At 46.8% G+C, this 20,157-nt stretch overlaps 1 protein-coding gene across 2 annotated transcripts in view; it reads left to right on the top strand.

Annotated features, from left to right (window-relative positions):
* Nucleotides 1-234: 234 nt before the first annotated feature.
* The window catches only part of PAPSS1 (3'-phosphoadenosine 5'-phosphosulfate synthase 1), a 75,942-nt gene continuing 56,019 nt past the window's right edge, over nt 235-20,157 (top strand). Inside the window, exons 1-2 of one of the 2 annotated variants that reach the window (XM_037897014.2) lie at nt 235-624; nt 17,525-17,639. In XM_037897014.2, coding sequence (XP_037752942.1) covers nt 565-624; nt 17,525-17,639 — 175 coding nt within the window. In that variant the 5' untranslated portion in view covers nt 235-564. Of the gene's footprint in view, nt 625-682; nt 825-17,524; nt 17,640-20,157 lie in introns of those variants that run through there. The other variant, XM_037897015.2, reaches the window with a different exon arrangement.

The raw sequence follows: 20,157 nt of genomic DNA, 5'->3' as shown, positions 1-20,157 counted from the left end.
TTGTCAACCCCGCCCCCCCGCGCCAGGCTGCTTTGTGGGGAGGCTGGAGAGACCCAGCCAGCTGCCCGGGGATGTGCACGAGGATGGCCCTGGGCGAGAGGACTGGGCTACCAACAGCACGTCAGTCACGCATCCCACCCTCACCCTCTGCCCCCGGGCCTAGCGCCTCCCACCGTCTCCCGCCTGCCCAGCTCTAGGGGACAAAAGAGTGGAGGGCCGTGGGGCTAGAGCGACAACACCGGAAGCGCCCAAAACCCATCCCTGCCCTTCCCTTTTGTGTGCGTGTGCGTAGTGCAGCCGGCGCGCGCGCTCTGTACCCTGTGCGTAGCGGGAGGCTGGTGCGCGCGCGGCTGCTCCTCCTATAGCTCCCTTTTGCCGTATCGGCGCGAGCCCCCCCGCCCCCCGCTGCAGCTGGCGCTCGCGCACGAGCACGAGCGACTGAGAGTCCAGGGCGAGCTGGCCGCATTCGAAGAGTCTCTTCTCTGCCACTCAGCGACCCCGCTCACCCCGTTTGGAACCCTCCGCCGCCCGCTCAGTGCGCGCGCGCTCCCTCCTCTCCTGGAGATGGAGCGGCCTGGGAGTCAGAGCAAGAAAGTCAAGCTGAGCAACGCGGTACAAAGCTGGGTGAGCGGCTTGGGGAGCTGCACCGGTAGCGGGGGGGGGGGAGGAGGGAGAGCGATGGGGAAGCTGGTGGCTCTCTGCCTGCCTATGCTGATGTGGCATTGCTCGTCTGCAGACCTGCTTGCTGAGCTCGAGAGAGGCAGCAGCCTGTGTGTCCGGCTCGCGGTCTCCGTTGCACAGGCTGGGTCTGCAGTTTGCAAAAGGTGAGGGGCGGCGAGGGAGGATGTGCACGGCACGTTTGCACCGGGGAGGGGGTGTTTCGGGCGAGGGTGACTTGAATCCTTGGTACTTGGCTGGGGTAGGGTGTGGTGGTGCAATCGGATTGTAAATGTCTCATTGAGAGATTATAAATGTTGCCTTAAAATGAATATAGCTGTGAAAGTCTAGCTCCCGCAGGCGAGTGAGACTGGGTACCAGCACCTCTCTTCATTCCCAGGGGCTTTGCCTCCAAGGGTCGTTCTTTTATGTTTTGAAAGTTGGGCTCCGGGGGAAGAGGTAGGAAGGAGGGTTTGCACAGGGAAAAATGCACATTTCAGGCTTTCACTCCTGTCTTTTGCACCTTGGTTCCTCTGCTTCAAATATGTTGGAAGAGGGAAAGATGAAGAATTCAATGTACAATGTAACCATTCATAAATCTGGGGCAGCTTGAGACAGAGGTTCTTTGTAATGTGGTGGCTAAATAGAAAGCTGTCAAAGTAAGATTTAAGCCAAACAATGAAAACCATGGTTCTTATTCATAGAGGTGTGGGCATATGGGCAAATCAATTTACAGTGCAGGCCCGAGACTAGCAAACTAGGGAGAAAGAAGTATTCCCCGAGAACACTTATGTTGTTTTTGATACCGTGTGTGAAGAAAATGATTGGGAGTCTGAAAATAATGCTATATTTAAGCAGATGTGATATGGAGAGATGGGCCTCTATTCCTTGCCATAATAAATATTAGATATTTCTTACTGTACCATTAATATTGTAGAAATAATCAAGTAGTTAGTGTCAAAGTATTGCTCTGTAGTTTCCTACACATTCCTTTGGTAAGGAAACTTCAAAATTGAAAACTAGTATTTCTTGGTGTAGTATTTCTTAGTAAATGTTAGACAAAACAGGTGGGATCTCTGTTCCCTCTGTATTATTTAGAGATAATATTATTGGTCAAAACACGTGCCTGTAAATTGTTTCCATATTAACTTATTGTATCAAATTGTTGGAAGTTCTTAATTCTGTGTCAAGAATGAGGAGCACATGACATATTTTAATCTCTTGCTCTTAAACTGTGTGTGTTCAGTTATTTTGGATTCTAGAGTAGGAGAACCCTCTGATCCAGAATCATTGTTGTAATTGACTGCAATGGGCTTACGCTAGAATGAATTTGGTCCTTTGTATTATAAAGATCTTCACCTAGTATTTTATGACATTCTGGGCAGTGTCATTAAGGGAATACTTGTTAAAATCAAATATTTAAAAAAACAAAACAAGTTACTAACAACTCCATATGATTTTAAAACATTTAAACAAACAAACAAAACCTGCTGGTCACTGTTCCTGCTGGTGTTTTGTTTAACTGAAAAGAAATGTAAGGCTAGTCACTCTTATCTTTGTTTTATAGACAGTTTCACTTTTTCCTGAGTTAGTGCATTGCTTGAGTTCTAAACACTGCTGGGGATGTTTTTGTTTTGGTCTCATCTGGAATTTTAACACCCTCCTCCTCCATTTCTGTTGGTTTTAGGGTTGTATAAACTCACTTACTTACCAAATCTAAATTGTCAGGGGCAAATTTGCCTCAGCAGTGTCACTTAATTTTAGCAATGTTTTTTATTCATTTAAACAGCTAATATCAATAGACCATGTACGTTGTTGTGTTTTCTCTAGTACTAGAGGGGTAGCCGTCTTAATCTAGAGTCTTGTGGCACCTTATAGACTAACAGACATCTTGGAGCATAAGCTTTCGTGGGCGCATACCCACTTCATCGGGTGCATGTAGTGGATGATGAAGTGGGTATTCACCCACGAAAGCTTATGCTCCAATATGTCTGTTAGTCTATAAGGTGCCTCAGGACTCTTTGCTGCTCTCTAGTACTGTGTAACACTTAAAACTGGTGATGTAACTAACCTGCAAAGGTAAAGTAGCAAATACTGTTAACTTCACCAGTGTGTGCTGGATGTTTCCCTAAACCAGGCTGCTGTGGAAGTCAGCATGATACTTAAAAACATACTTGTTTCTTTAAGGTCCTACTATGTTCATCAATCTCCTATATTGATATGATGACCAATTGTGCAGTGTGCTGCAGGGGTGGGAGGCTTCCCAGAGCATGGGCTTCAGTCCAAGCCTGAAGGCATACACCGCAGTTAAACAGCCCCTTATTCCAAGCTGGTACAGTGTAGATGTGGCCTGTAATTGCAATGTAGACATGGCCTGGGATAACAATGGCTGAGCCATCAATGGGGCAAGATTCAACCTGTATGGGATTTTTTGGATGAGCTGAGAGAAGCTACCTGGATGTATCAGTGGAAAAAGTTGATGGTTTGGGAAAACTCACTCAGACTAAAGGATCATGTTGGAAGTGGTGCAGGCTGTTTCTCCCAATTCAGAGTGGGGAAAAAAGACACATCTGGCCGAATTATAGGGATAGAGTGGTTGAGCTTAGGTAAGGAAATAGAAGTGTAGGATTCTTTTGTTTTATATCTTGGCTCTGCCTGCTGTATACTATTGGGCAAAAGAATAAACAGTACTTTGTGCAGAAGTTGTTGTTCATTCACTTTAATTAGCTGCTCTCATAGACTTCTGAAGGGAAACACTTGTAGATTCCAAATCCCAGTTGGACCTGCAGAAGTAGTCATGGTTGGTACCCAGCAAGCTGTAGCCCAGATTCTGGTCCAAGAGTAGCCAACGTGCAGAATTCAACCTCAGGAGAAAGAAAGGCCTGATACTTCCTGAGACCCCCAAGAAGGAACAGCAGTGCATAAGCCCAGTAACAGTGGCAATGTTGCATTTATGGCCTTTAGGCTGTTAAAAAACTTATAGCTGTAAAGGTGCTGCTGAATTTGGCCACCAAGAATGGCTTATTTATATAAATCTAATTATATCCCTTCAGTATTGATTCACATCACATCAGATAAACCTTATTATATTGGCACCATTCATTTTGATATACATAAAGGCTTTCTCAGCATTTATATTGTAAAATATAAATCCCTGACTAAATTAACTGATCGCTTCTTCAGACTGAAATTAGACATACATAAACTTATTGCCAGGAAACACCGTCTTCAAGTAGAGCCAAAAAAACTGACTGTCTTTAGACTTTGTGTCCTTATTATTTTAGCACTTTTTGGTCTTTTGGCAACTCTTCTGTCTATAATTTGGAAAACTGCACATTTTGAGTGATCATTGTCAATTTTTCATAACATTTAATTGTGATACACAATAGTTTTAATTTTGCATATTGGTGCAACAGTAATATTGATTTCCAAAAGCACCCAAGTGACTTAAGAACACAAGTCTTACTGACCTACAGTGACTTATGTGCTCCAAATCCCACTTTAAATAAATAATGTATAAGTGTTATGAGTATGCTTACCTAAGATAGTAAGTGTATATTACATGCTTCCCTGAGACTTTTTCCTTACAAAAGAAAATTATTTTGAAGTATTAAGACTGAGACGTCCTTGTTTTATTGTCCTTGAAATTAAGGAATGTAATATTCTCGGGTCATTGTATAGATTTTTTTTTTTTTATAATCAATGGTATATAAACTTTTTCTGGAAAATCAGTATTTATAGTGTGTCTCTGTTAGAACATTTACTCTTTCACAAGTGAATGGCTTATTTCTATTAAACGCGACTGGGTGGGCAGGGCTGAATGGATACTCTTGTTCTCCTCTACTGCAGTGCCAGCTGTTCCAAATACATATTTTTTTTCTTCTTTGAAATCAGGAAGTGAGTCTAGCCATGGAGTATCTCCAATTTAGTATATGTACCTGAACTGGTTTGTTTCTTGAATCTATTCCAAAGTTGTCTGGCTACTGAATTAATACATTGGTTGCAGCCTTATAAAAGCCTCCTTGTTAACTTCCGCAGGCAGATAGAGCAAGAACTGGGAAACCCGCTTGCTTACTGTTCAAGTAGGAATCTTATGTGGAAACTGAAGCAGTCTGAACCATTAGTTAGTGTGGAATTGAAACTTTCATTTAAAAAAAATTCAAATGTACATTGGTGCACTGTTGTTGTCTTTAATTAGAAAGGACAACAGCCCTAGTGTTCCTGCTGCTGTTCTTAGTTTTGCTAGCACAGTAAGATTGACTGTATGCTTTTGCATTCAGTGCAGCCCTATGGGCAGCATTAAAACTGGCAGGAATCATGACAATTTTGTTCCGCGTTCCCAAGCACTAGAGCTGTTGCTGTGGACCAGGCTGGTAGCCATTGCCTCACATCTTATTCCCCTCTCTTTTTTTGTGCTGTTACTTAGCTGATTGGTTTATATCTCTGACTCATATGATTGGTAAATTTCTGGAGCCCTGAAAACATGCCCACACAATTATTGAAAAACCCTTTTGTTTTGGAGGTATTTAAATCTCCCAAGTGTACAAATGTTGAAAATTCTTCACCAAAAATCAAGCTGAACACAGAGATCTATGTCAGCTCTCCCAACCCTTCCCTAGCCAAAAATGCTAGAGAATCATAGTTTGTCAAACATAATGCAACATGCCAAGTATAGACAGCAAAATAAACAAGCCAAGGTTAAGATGTGGTACAGAAACGGAGGTAATTTTCCATTATTTAGGGCAATGGTGCTAGAGCTACTGTGAATCATTCACTATTGATGATCCCGTTTTCTGTAATATCGGCTGCACAATTTGATGGTGGATTGTCTAGACTAGGAAAATTTGTATTGCATCAAAACTGTCATAATTTCCCAGTTATGTTCAATTGAGAACAAATTAACAAAGTAACTAAATCTTAGTGCAACTCTTTATTAAAAGCTTCTCTCAAGAGATTTAGTCTAGATCCAGTTTTTTTTGGAGTCATGGGGGTTTTGTCATTTACGTGAGAGGGAATAGTATTGAGCCCTTTGGTTTTAAAGGTGAACTGCAAAATGAAAAATGAGTTGTGTTGTTAGGAAAGGGGTGTATTCTGGGATTCATAACCTTTGGATTCTTTTTATGGTTTCCTGACTCACAGCTGCACCCGGTAGGTTTTTGACACTGAAAGTACACCCCCAGAGCCCACTGGCTGCTGTGCTGGGTGTGTGTGTGTCTTCCCCACTCCCTCAGCTTTCTGCTTGTGGAGTGCCTTGCCTGGTGACAGGTTTCAGAGTAGGAGCCATGTTAGTCTGTATCAGCAAAAAGAATGAGGAGTACTTGTGGCACCTTAGAGACTAACAAATTTATTTGGGCATAAGCTTTCGTGGGCTAAAACCCCCTGCATCAGATGCGTGGAGTGGAAAATACAGTAGGTAGATATAGTATACACTCACAGAACTTGAAAAGATAGGGGTTGCCTTACCAACTCTAACGAGACAAATCAATTAAAGTGGACTGTTATCCTTGTGCTGATACATGTTCTCTGTGTGTATAGATATATATCAGCACAAGGATAATAGTCCACTTTAATTGATTTGTCTCGTTAGAGTTGGTAAGGCAACCCCTATCTTTTCAAGTTCTGTGAGTGTATACTATATCTACCTACTGTATTTTCCACTCCACGCATCTGATGCAGGGGGTTTTAGCCCACGAAAGCTTATGCCCAAATAAATTTGTTAGTCTCTAAGGTGCCACAAGTACTCATCGTTCTTTTTGCTTGTGGAGTGTCTCTGCTAATTTATCCTTGGCCAGACTCTGATTTTGAGTCTTCCTCCCTAGCGAATGACTCCAGCACCTCTTTCTGCTGCAGCAGACAGTTCTTCAAGCAGCAGCAGAATGATAATGACCTGATCTTTGTCACTTTCATTGCTGCCTGCAGTTTTCTCTAGAACACCAAAGAAAACTGATAGGACTTCTGCTGCTGCAGCCTGGGAGAGCCAGCAGCAGAAGCACTGGAATAGTGTGCCCTGGGTTCTTGTTTTGAAAGGTGAGTGTGTTGGGGAATAGGGGAAAGCGAGAATGATGGCATTGTGTGTGCTACTGGAAATAGTCATAATGAATGAATGCTTCTTTTAATAGGTTAAACAGGGTCCTTCTGTACATATAACCGAGCAACAATATTTAATTTTTTAATACTTCAGGTTATTGTTAAAGAAGATGCCTCTGTGCTGCATCCCACTCACTGCACCCCCTCCCAAGTTGAGACTGTGCAAGATGTATGTGGCAGGGAGAATAAGGTTTCTCATGCCATTCAAGATATCTGAAGCAAAAGTAAGGCCTTGTCTGTACTACTGCGGTAAGTCGACTTAAGTTACACTACTCCAGTTATGTGAATAACATAACTGAAGTCGACATAGCTTAGGTTGACTTACAACGGTGTCTACACCATGCTGTGTTGACGGGAGATGCTCTCCTGCCGACTTACCTTATGCTTCTCAGGGAGGTGGAGGACAGAAGTCGACGGGAGAGTGCTATGCCATTGACTTAGCTTGTTTTCACCAGACCTGCTAAATTGACACCCGCTGCATCGATTGAGTAGTGCCAATCTAGCGGTAAGTGTAAATATGGCCTAAGAGCGCAGTGGTGATGAACATACTAAATATGGATGGTTGGTATTTTCCCATTATAGTTTCTGCAGTGCACCTTTTTAGTACTCTGTATCATATCTCTGAACTTCTCCTAATTAAACATCTCACTTTGGACTCCAAACTACCTGTCTCCCATAAACCTCACTTTAAAACTATCAAATTGCTGAATCCGGAAAGTGAATTTAGTAATGTCAGTGTGTTTAAGTTAATTCAGCATTTTTTGAGAATCCTTTGAGAATCCTTTTCTAATGTGCTTTGTGTTTTTGTTTTTCCCCTTTATTGTCATATCTCTCATGATCTGTTGTCTAATTACCTAATTTAGGCCTCAATCTTGCAGTGATTCACATGAGCAGCCCTCTACACCTTTGTGAAATTCCATCCCCAGACACGTTAACAGACTTCTCCGGCTTCGTTGGGTTGGGAAGGTATTTCAATCAGGGTGATAAAAAGATCCTGGCTGTCGGGGAGAACGGTGTGCTGTGTGCTCTCCTCACGCTCCTCCTCCTTCTCCTCATCTTCCCCTTCCATAAAATCCTCAGGCACGGCGGAGAGTACCCCATCATCGGAGTCCACGGACAGGGGTGGGGTAGTGGTGGCGGCCCCCCCTAGAATTGCATGCAGCTCAGCGTAGAAGCGGCCTCTGTCTGGGCCTCTGTCCTGGAGCGTCCGTTTGATTCTTTGGTTTTCTGGTACGCTTGTCTGAGCTCCTTAAGTTTCGCACAGCACTGTGTTGCGTCCCTGCTGTAGCCTCTGTCCCTCATGGCCTTGGAGATTTTTTTTGAAATCTTTTGGCATTTCGTCTTTTGGAATGTAGTTCTGGTAGCACGGATTCCTATCCCCATACAGCGATCAGATCCAGTACCTCCCGTTCGGTCCATACTGGAGCTCTTTTTCGATTCTGGGACTGCATGGTCACCTGTGCTGATGAGCTTGTCTGGCCAAACAGGAAAGGAGATTCAAAAGTTCCTGAGGCTTTTCCTGTACATCTGGCCAGTGCAGCCGAGTTCAAAGTGCTGTCCAGAGCGGTCACAATGGTTCACTGTGGGATAGCTCCTGGAAGCCAATATGTTTGAATTGCATCCACACTAACCCTAATTTGAAACAGCGATGTTGATTTCAGCGCTAATCCCCTCATTGTGGAGGAGTACAGAAATCGGTTTTAAGAACACTTTATGTCGAAAAAAATGGCTTCGTTGTGTGGACGGGTGCAGGGTTAATTCGATTTAACGCTGCTAAATCCGACAAACTCGTAGTGTAGACCAGGCCTAAGGGACTGCCCATGCTGATCACTCTGCTGGTTTAGGGTCTTAGATTGTAAGGTCACCATGACAGGAATGTCTTCTTTTTTGACTAGATTGTCACACATGCTTACAGTGCTATATAAGTAGGTTATTTTTTAATTTTTTAATTATAAAATAATTCTGTATGAAAGGTCTTGGCCAAAACTATTAACCCATCTCCCGTAATCCCTTCTCATCCACGAACAATGTCCTAGACAGATGGAAAACATATTATGAAAGTGTGGCGGTTCAATGATGAGACAGAACACAGATTTATTCAAGCAAGCAAGCTGGTCAGCTGAAAATGGGCTGCTGCCTGTCAGCTTTCCACCTTCTCCTTTATTATATTTCTCCCCCCTGCACATTACCTACTTTCACCGCAAAGGAATGCATGACATTGATTAATATTCTTGTTTTTCAGCTTCTATCTACTACATTCTTAATTCTCAGGCCTTAAGGCCAAGCCAAGGAAGCTTCCCACGATTACTGTCCTTTAATCAAGTTCCCACCTTTAATCAAGTTCCCAGGGTTCATATCTGGTCCTCGTCCTTGGACGGAGCAATGTGTTGCTCCTCACAACGGTCAGGGTGTGCCCTGACTGTTTGCAGGTGGATGGACCAAACATGGGCCCTTCATCTCCCCCTTTTTGTTTAATTATACTCGGCCCTCTCATGGGAGCCGTCAATTTGCTTTTGCGAGCAATTTAACTCCCAAACAGACAAGGACATAACTCGGGGAGCTTGCCAGGGCGAATCTCTACAAAGCCTTAGCAAAGAGGGAATACATTGTACACAGCAGCAGCAAAAAATAAGCCCAATGATTATAAACACAGCATAACCAAAAAGTTGTCACAGCCAGCCTAGAGATGGCTTGTACTAGTGCAGTTAACCACACGCGCACAGGTGACATCATTGGCCCCGGCCGGGTACGGTGTGTGGAGGGATATAGCCGTGTGAGGCAAGGTATAGTAGGCCGGGCCCCAATTAGCCATGCCAGAGTACTGGGAAGAGAGATTCGCGTAAGCAGCGAGCATCGTCTCATTCCCTATCTCCTCAGGGTGATGACAAACTGGAATAAGGCATGTACCTAACAATTCTCCGGCTTCTACAGAATTAGACAAACAAAAGTGGGTAACATTTGCTATTGAAGCCAATCTTTCCCATATGTTATATGTCATTCGGGCCCGTAACGGGGGAAGCGCTTCCGAGCCAACCCCCACAGGAAACAGCAGGCACAAAAAGCATACAATCAGTACAGAATTAGCAGTGATTTGGGCGAGAATCGCCACAAACAAAGTCTCAGGAGTCTCTGGCTGTTGGTTTGCTGCCAGTCTTCGTTGAGCCGCCGCGACCAATGCTTTTACTGCTCCCCATGTCACGGGCTGGCTTGGGGCGCTACGCCTCTTCCGTTTCCGTCCCGCCGTTGTTGACCCGGGAGGCACCGCGTTCTCCTCCAAGGTCAGCTGAAACTCCGGTATGGGGTTCGGCAGCCCCTGGCGCCATGCCATGCTGTTTCAGTGCCGGTCGCACACACCGGGCTGGAACCCACAACGGTCCTGCAGGGAGAGACACCGCAGCATATCCCCGACCCCAAGTGATTAGAGGTACTGGGCCCAGCCACTGCGGATCAGGCAGCTGACGGTAAAAGACACGCGGTCTTTCCAGTACCTCAGATTTGTGAAAATGCCGATCCGCGGGGGTCTGCTGATCTGCGTTCAGCGTTAAATTATTTAAAGTAAACAAAAGGATATGCATTTGTTGTTGAATGTCTCCTAAGGTTCGGAGACGCAGCTCCCCTTGTTTTAATTGTTTATCAAGCAAGGTTTTGAGCGTGCGATTGGCACGTTCAACAATGGCTTGGCCCGTGGAATTATAAGGGATCCCGTGTTTAAGACGGACGTCCCATCGGGCACAAAAGGTGGAGAGGGCTGTGGAGCAGTAGGCTGGGGCATTATCTGTTTTAATCTGGCTTGGGCGACCCATAACAGAAAAACAGGCTAGCAAATGGTGAATCACTTTGGCAGTGGCTTCCCCACGCTGCGGGGTTGCCCAGAGGAATCCCGAATAAGTATCAACAGAAACATGTAAAAAGGAATAGGGGCGGAATTGTGGCACGTGAGTGACATCCATTTGCCACAGCTGATTCGCTGCGGTACCTCTGGGGTTAACGGCATAAGAAAAGGTAGGGGCAGCAGCGGCACAGTGGGGGCAGGAACGAACAATGGAACGTGCATGATCAGTAGGAATGTGAAACTGCCGGGCCAAAACTGAGGCAGACTGATGAAAAAAGGCATGGCTTTCAATGGGGTCAGAAAAAAGAGAATTTACCTGACCACGTAGCGCGCGATCGGCGCGCGCATTGCCCTCAGTGAGTGACCCAGGCAAAGGGGTATGACTGCGAATGTGAGCAACAAAATAAGGAAAATTACGAGTGGAGATAAGATATTGCAAAGACAAAAATAGGCGAAGGAGGTCCGCATCGACCTGAGGGGTAATGAGGGCAAGGGGTAAATGATCAATCACTTGATAAACATAATGGGTGTCCACAATTAAATTAAAGGGACAATCAGCAAAAAGTTGAAAGGCCAAAATAACAGCAGCCAGTTCCGAGCGCTGCGCGGAACGCTGAGGCAGTGTAAAACGAGAATGCCAGCGAGGGGGGTCACCGGATTGATAGGTGACAACACCTCGATGTGAAGAGCCATCAGTAAAAAGAGTAACAGCAAAAACAATGGGTTGAGAGTGGCTAAGACGATGAACAACTAGAGGCACCTTTTGGGTAATTACCAACCGAGGATCTTTTGGGGGGTTATAAGAAATTTCTCCCACATAATCACAAAGAGCAACCTGCCAAGCCAAAGAGGTGTGGCACAAGGAATCAAATTCACTACGGGACAAGGGGAACACAATATCAACTAAATCAGTGCCAGTGAGTTGCACTGCACGGTGGCGGGCTTTACGAACAAGATCAGACAGGGCATCTAAATATGGATAAATATTCCGAGGAGGAGTGGAGGAGAGGTACAGCCACTCTATGATAGAGACGGCTGTATTCGTACGGGGTACAAACAGAGCCGCAGTGGGCGTATGAGGGGTGGCAAGAAGAATCAACCGTAGGGGACGGACCTCAGGGGGTCTGTCCACAAACTGCTGACTCAATGCTGCATTGATTTGTCGAATGCAGGCAATGTGCTCTTCAGTGATGGCAATAACTGCACCCGGTGCTCGGGCTCCACGTAGGAGCTCGAACAACGGCTGCAGCATTGAGGTGGGGAGACGAAAATAGGGCCGAATCCAATTTAAATGACCCAAAATCTGTTGTAATTTAACAAGGGTTAGGGGTTGAGGTAGAGTTAGTGCCGGACGAACCAGAGCAGCATAGGTTTGTAAAACCTTATGGCCGAGGTAGTGGTAGGGATAAGAGCGTTGGATTTTTTCTGGTGCCACCAACAGGCCATTTTGGCCGAGAATTTGAGACAAAGATTCAATCTGTTGTTCCGTGACCCGGGGACCACTAAGCAAAATGTCATCCATATAATGGTAGACCTTTAGCGTAGGGTACCGGGCACGGAAAGGGGTGAGGGCCCGATCCACAAAAAGCTGACACAAGGTTGGACTATTTTGCATTCCCTGGGGTAAGACCTTCCACTGATATCTTTGAGAGGGTTGCTGATTATTATATTGTGGCACCGTAAACGCGAATTTTTCGCGATCTTGTGGGCAAAGGGGGATGGTGAAAAAACAATCTTTTAAATCTAACACACAGAGCTGATCGGTTTGAGGAATTAAATTTGGATTTGGTAAGCCAAACTGCAAGGGGCCCATAGGTTGGATGCATTTATTTATTTCCCTTAAATCATGTAACAGCCGCCAAGCACCAGATTTTTTCTTAATAACGAACACCGGGGTGTTCCAGGGACTAGTAGAGTACTCCAAGCGCTGTGCCTGCAAATGCTGCTGCACAAGCGAATGAAGCGCTTTCAGCTTTTCTAGAGGGAGGGGCCACTGGTCAATCCAGACGGGCTCTAAGGATTGCCATACCAAGGGTAATGCGGAGGGCAATGTGGGTGAGGGAGGGTTTTGAGCCATCAGATATTAATATCGAGGGTGGTGTCCAGCTTTGTAAGTAAATCACGGCCCCAAATATTGAGGTGGACAGGGAGCACAAAAGGGCGGATAGTAGCAAGGGTATGGCCTCCCGGTTTAGAGACTGTGACCCAAGACAAACTCTGTCGCCCGGGTTTACTACCCCCGATCCCCCACAACTCTTTAGAAGGAACCGTAGGCCAACTAACCGGCCACTCCGGATCACGAATCACCGTAACGTCAGCTCCAGTGTCCACCAGCCCTGTGAAGGGAACATCATTTAAGAGAAGTGTTAACTGAGGTTTCGAGGGGCGGACTGACATTGTCAGAGCAACAAGTGGAGAGGACGTGCTGTGAGACGGCGAGTGAGACAACGTTGATCCAAAGCCGCCTCCGCCCCGAGTTCGATCCTCGGCAGCTGGCACCTGATAGGGGACTAAAATCAATTGTGCAATTGACCGTCCACGCGGGAGCGACTGTGGAAGATGAGTCCACACCTGAACCTTAATAATGCCGGTGTAGTCGGCATCAATGACTCCGGGGATGACAAAAAAGCCCTGTTTCCCAGCATGAGAGCGAGGGAGAACGAGACCCACAAAGCCGGCAGGGAGAGGTCCCGTCACCTGGGTAGGTATGGCGCAGACCTCCCCTGGCAGCCGAAAATCAGTGTCCTCCTGCATGATCAAATCAAGCCCTGCACTTCCAGCAGTCGCCGCCCTCATAGAGTCTATGGATTTTAAGGCAGAGGAACGGTTGTCTGAGTGGGAAACACCCCCGTTTGGCCCTGGGTTCGGGGGGTACCCGCTGCGCGGTTTCCCGACCCGCTACGACACTGATTAGCCCAGTGATAGCCCTTCCCACACTTGGGGCACTTCTTTGAGGGTCGAGCGGGTGCCTTTGATGAGCGGCACTCCCGCTGAAAGTGACCCTCCTTACCACAGCGGTAACAACGCTTCCCTGCCCTCCCGGTTTTTCTCAGGGCGGCAGCCAGAACTCCAGCCTTATGGGCTTGTGTGCCGATGTTCTGGCACGCCCGTAGCATGTCTGAGAGCTCTAAAATGCCAGAGACTTGCGCCGTCTGGAGAGCACGGCGGCAATCCTCATTCGCATTCTCAACCGCCAATTTTAACAGGATCTCCTGAGCGGCCACAGCATTATCCACCTGTCGGAGGATAGCCTCCTGCAATCTGTTGGTAAAATCCAGAAAGGACTCTGATGCACCCTGACGGATACTGACAAAGCTTTTTGTAGGCTTGCCTGAATCCGGGACCCTCCGGAAAGCATGCTGGGCGCAGGTGGAAATGATAGGGAAGAAGACCTGAGGGAGTTGGGTCTGCTGCTCAACGGTAGCAAACTGTCCCTCCCCTGCCAATTGCTCATAAATAACATTAACACCTGCTGCTCTATGAATCTGGGCCTGACGGTCCGCCTCCTGCCGATACTCACTGACCCAAATAACATACTGACTGGGTGACAACATCATGCGCAACAGCGCCTTCCAATCTTCAGGGATCAAGGAGTACCCACTACCTAGCCCTTCAATGAGACCACGCACAAACGTGCTAGTCAAACCGAACTCGCGAATCGCCTTCTTTACCTCTCTAACCACCGAGTAAGGCAATGAAACCCAGGTTCCCACCGGGTTGCCCTGGTCGTCATTCTGCCAGGTCACCGGACAAACTGAGACCAGCTCAGCCAGCTCCTCTGCTGTAAGATCTGAGCGAGTCTTCGCTGCGTGAACCATTTGTTGCACCAGCGAAAGCCTCTGAGCAGATGCAGACGACCCCGTGGGGGGCCCCGAAGCATGGGGTCCTAGGGGGGGAGGGTAATCACACACCGGCTCCGGCGGGGAAGGTAAGGGAGGCGGTGGTAAAAAAGGCACTGGGGGCGAAGCAGGGAGAGGGATGGCTGCAGGAGCCGACGGCGGTGGCGGAATTGGCAGTCCCTCTATTGGCGCGAGAGAAGGTTCTTCCGAGGCGACACACTGTGTTGCATCGGTAGGAGGGGGGGTGACTGCAGGAGCCGACGGGCGTGGCGAGATCACCAGCCTCGCGACGGAGGGCCTGTCCGAGGCGACACGCTGTATCGCATCGCGGCAGAGGTGCCAGGCATGTAAAGCCTGCACGGGCGCCCGAGGCTCTTCATGCAATGTCTGGCCCAAACGCTCCCAGTCCGCTAGCTTAAGGGTTCCGGCTTCAGGGTACCATGGGCACTGGGCACTCACCTCCTGTAACAGGAGAGTGAGTTCTCGAGTGGGGCAGACATGCTGAGCCTTACGCAGCAAATACTGTAGCTCAGTGCGATGTTGCACTTGCAAAGCAGAGAGGGAACTTCCCATACTTACCACAACGAAAAATACTCACCGGGATCCACGAAGTGGATGAGTGACGCGTCTGAAACCCTTGCCGGGCGAGGTGAGTGCTGAGGGCCCCACGTTTGGGCGCCAGTTGTGGCGGTTCAATGATGAGACAGAACACAGATTTATTCAAGCAAGCAAGCTGGTCAGCTGAAAATGGGCTGCTGCCTGTCAGCTTTCCACCTTCTCCTTTATTATATTTCTCCCCCCTGCACATTACCTACTTTCACCGCAAAGGAATGCATGACATTGATTAATATTCTTGTTTTTCAGCTTCTATCTACTACATTCTTAATTCTCAGGCCTTAAGGCCAAGCCAAGGAAGCTTCCCACGATTACTGTCCTTTAATCAAGTTCCCACCTTTAATCAAGTTCCCAGGGTTCATATCTGGTCCTCGTCCTTGGACGGAGCAATGTGTTGCTCCTCACAACGGTCAGGGTGTGCCCTGACTGTTTGCAGGTGGATGGACCAAACATGGGCCCTTCATGAAAGTGTGTTGAACCACACACCTGCTGACAGCTGTCCAGAGCTATGTGATCTGCTAAATCACGTGGCTGCAGACCTAGGGGAAAACACTGATCATCTGGGATAGCCTTTCATACTTCCTCACTGACAAAGTTGCAGAATGGCAGTGCTGCTGGACCTGATGGTATTCCATCTGAGCTACGCAAAAGTGCCTGAGAATCAGTGAGCATCAGCTTGCATCGACTGTTCTTAAAAGTGCAGTCATCAGACAATTTACCACCAGAATGGAAAGTTGGCATCATAGTGTCCCTGTACAAGGGCTAAGGATCTCACACCGAGTCTGGCAACTGTAGGCTGATCTCATTGTTATCAGTGCCTGGGAAGGTCTTTGGTCTCATTCTGTGTAGTAGGATGCAGCTGCTCCATAACAGACATTGTCATCTACAGCAATCAGGTTTCACTGATGGGTGATTAACAGTGGAAGCTGTCCCTATCCTCTAGCTCCTGGCTGAGCTGTGCCAAGAATTTAACCTCCTGCTTCACATGGTATTTGTCGATATAAAAGCAGTGTTCAGTTTGGTTGACAGGTCAGCACTCCTCACACTGAAAGGAGTTGGCATTCTAGATGTTTTGCTAAACCTGGCACGCAATCTTCACACCAGTACTAGTGTGAGGAGTGTGCTTTGATTCATGGCTTTTGCTGTGTTTCAGCACAATCTCAGGTGTGCAGCAGGGATGCATTCTAACCCTATCACTTTTCTGTTGAGCAGCTGACTGGATATTAGGACTTGCCGCTCCACATGTTAGAATCAAGGCTGGCCAAGAAGCGTCCACTAATCAAGACTATGCCACTGACATTTCCTTGCTTATGGAGAAGGCAGAGAATTTCAGCCCTGCCCTTCAAAGTCTCCAAGACACCACCAGCACTTTGGAGTTGACTGGTCTTCTGCCATGAGACATAGCTGGACCTACAGAATCCTTGGTGCAGGTGGAGTCAAGTACCATGGAGAAAGCTTGTCCAGTTCATCTATCTAGGTTGCAAACCTCATAGGGTAGTAACCTCATGGCTCCTGATTGGCTCCCCCACCCCATATAACACCCAGGGGCATTCCAGGAAGTATCCAGCGTGGATCTTCTGTAGCTGCTGTGACAATTCCTGATGTCTGCTCTTGAACTCCTGGCTTCAACCTTGGCTTGATTTAGACCTTGGCTCTTGGCCTGGACCTGAAACCTGACTTGGACTCTGGTCCTTGGTATTGATCCTGTCCTGGAATTTGACTATGAACTCCTCCACTATTGTCAGCCTCAGGTTTGACCTTGCTCCAACTATTTGTCCTGACTGCCCTCGTCAGGATCTTGGCAGTCTGGCTGGTGCAATGGTCCTCAGTAGACTATATTTGTTTGATGATGGGGGACCCCCACCTCCTCCACACACACAAAATCCTAGTTCCTTTTAATAACTTTTCATAGTTTTTTAAAGCATTTTGCTAACTTTTCCTCTAACTGAATAGTCAGGAATTGGAATGATAGTGGAAGGTATTTTAGAAGTTGAAAGAAGATTTACCTAAGGGCAGGGTGGTCTAGATGTTTGAGTGCAAAACTGGAAATCAGACCACACGTGCACAATTTATAGGGGAAAGGACCCCTTTTGGGGAATTTTAGAAAAGAGCCAAGATTAAGCCTTATAACTGGAGCCTTGTTACAATCCTGTGAGAATAGTTTTCCCCTTAATCTAAAGAATTTACAGTAGTGCTGAAAAAAATCTAACTGGTTTTCTAATTACCTAAATAAGGGCATTTTAGCATCTGACCTCATATTTTTAGCCAGTCAAATTTGCATGCAATAATTGACTAGTCCAGCCATCCCTATGGTGGAAAGTGGGGAGTTCAATGTATGTGGTCCACACAGGTGGTCTGTTTAATTTCCTTTGTGCCCTTTGGCTTTATGGAGCTGCTGATCTATTCAGTGTTAACTTTTGCTTTTATTAGTTTGCCTGCCAGTCTCGCTTTGTATGTGTGAATAACTTAACCTAACTAACTCTCCTATCTACAGGGAATGCAGAGAGCTACCAATGTCACTTATCAAGCCCACCATGTCAGCAGGAACAAGAGAGGCCAAGTGGTGGGGACGAGAGGTGGCTTTCGTGGCTGCACAGTCTGGTTAACAGGTACAGTCAAACCCTGTGCAGGGATTTATGAAGCTTTTCTTCATTTTTGTTTGCCCATTGTATCTTTTTTTCTTCTTTTCAACTTTTTCTTGCTAAATGTGGGTATGAGGCTTAGCTTAAAACAAAGGGGCTTGTCACGGTGCGAGACTTGCCCCTGCGGCGCCTCCTGCTGGCCTCTCAGGGACTTAGCTCTTCCAGCCTCCGGCACGCCCTCTGGAGGCTGGTGTCCCACTTGCTGCTGGCCCCCGTGTCCCTCCCGGACCCCGGTGCCCCTTTTACCCAGGGTGCTGTCCCCTGGCAATACCCCCTCAGTCTCTGGGTCTCCCCTCCGCAGGGAACCCCAACCTACTATCCCCACCTCGCCTCAGTCTTTGGCTACTGCCAGTCACCATTGAGCCCCTGCACACTGGGGCGGACTGCAGCGTATAAGCCAATCATCACAGGCAAGGGGGGTTTGGACCTGCTGCCTCTGCCTACCCGTGGGCTGCCCTGCTGCAACCCCAGTACCTTGTCTTAGGCAGTCTGCCAGGCCTGCATCCTGGGGCTTTTCCAGTCTGGAGCCTCCCAGCTCCTCTGGCCTTCCCCAGCCCTCGTACGCTCCCTAGCAGCCAGGCCCAACTCCCTCCACAACTAGAAGAGACTCTGTCTGCTCCTGACCCACTGCCCTCTTAAAGGGCCAGCTGAGCCCTGATTGGGGTGTGGCCACAGCTGAGCCTGCTTCCCCCAATCAGCCTGGGAACTGCTTGCTCCCAGCCACAGCCCTCTCCTGGGCTGTTTTAAGCCCTTCAGGGCAGGAGGGGTGACCACCCCGCTACAGGGCTACTGCTAGTTTGACTGCACAGTCATGGAGTAGGGAAAGGTTTGCTTCTGTCCTAGAGAGAGCGCTGAGTGTTGCCTGTAAAAGGAGATATTCAGTCCTTTGTGGGGGTGTTGTGTGGTTTTTTTTTTTGTTTTTTTTTTGTTTTTTGTTTTTTTGAAGAGAGGTTCTTGGAAAGGGAAGTGTTCTATAGAATCACAGGTCTCATAAAATATACAAAGTTTTTGTGTAGGAGAGCAAATGTTTCTCTTTAAATCTGTGCAGTGGGATCCTGGTCAGGCTTGCAGGAAATTACTGTAGGATAGACAATAAAATGGTCTTTCTGCTTTGAACGTGATTTTGAGTAGGCCAAATATCGGCTTGCATTTGTGTAAACAAGACAACACCATGCCAGTGTTAGGGAGCTTATTCCTTCACCCACTTACTTCCCTGGTCCTTCTCGCATGAACAGAGAGCAACAATACCCGAAGTCCAAAGGTGCAAACAATTTGATGTTTATTGGGGTGAACTTCCAGTAAGCATGATTCCAGTTTCCTTCCTTAGTGTCCCCCTTCCCAGCTCTGAAACCAGAGAGCCTTACACCTGTGTCTCTGTTCCCATTCCTGCCCTTAGCCAAACATGATTCCAATTTCCCCACCCCCATTCCCTGTTCCCCCACCCACCCACCCACTTCCTGATTGACTGCAGACTATATAGTAAAACTTGAGTTCTGCGTAGCTATACCGTAACCAATCGTTTTACTGAAATTTAACTAACCAATCCTAACATATTGTAACATGATTATTTAACCAATTATATCCCACCACCTTAATTAGTTTACACCCAGCAAAATTAATTATACAGCAGACAGAAACAAACACAGAACCAGACAGAGATTATACAGACAAACAATGGGGAAATGGGGACTACAGTGATAGAACAAACACAGAAATGAGGATTTCACATCCCAGCTATTGATAAGTGAGTTCTTGCCAAACAGGATGCTATCAAACTAAGTTTCCTTTTACATCTTCTAGGCACTTCCCTTTCTCTGGAGGCGATAGCCATTATCAGGACAGGATTGTATTCCGAACAGCCCAATAGCACCTTATTTCAGTGTGACTAGTTTGGAATGTGAGGAGGTGACCGGTCACTTCCCAGCTTATGGCTGCCTCTGTTGCTTAGCCAAAGGCCTTAGCCTAAGAACAGGGCCTCAGACTGTCACAGTAAGAGAAGGACCTTACACTGGAAGACAGTGATTTTGATTCTTTCTTTTATACCTCTATAACTAGCCAAGTGATAAGAATACACCTAAATTCTTAGAGTATAGGCCTTTAAAGACAGGCCTGAATATCTATATCCTGACAGCCAGGATCAAGAACTTCCTTCAAATATCATTTTAAATGGCACTGTTGATTTAAGTCTCACTGCTGCTTCCAAATATAAATATGACAAATTCTAAGAACCTTGGTAAGCAGACTTAGAGGAAAACCAGAAGTAAAAGTACTGATTTCTGTCAGGATTCACAGGATGAAATTGGCCCCTTTATTGCCTGTCTAGGCTCCAGGTAGAGAGTTGGAACGGCTGTTTCTGAAAAACCTTGAAGCTACACTACAAAAGTATGGGATTTTCAAAAGTGGCAAGTGACTTAGGATCACAAGACTCTCCATGGGACACGTGCTCCTAAGGTGCATCATCGCTTTTGAAAATCCCACTAAAAGT

The sequence above is a fragment of the Chelonia mydas genome, chromosome 4 (genome assembly GCF_015237465.2).
Source record: "Chelonia mydas isolate rCheMyd1 chromosome 4, rCheMyd1.pri.v2, whole genome shotgun sequence".
Taxonomy (NCBI): Eukaryota; Metazoa; Chordata; order Testudines; family Cheloniidae; genus Chelonia; species Chelonia mydas.
This window is presented reverse-complemented; position numbering and strand designations above follow the sequence as displayed.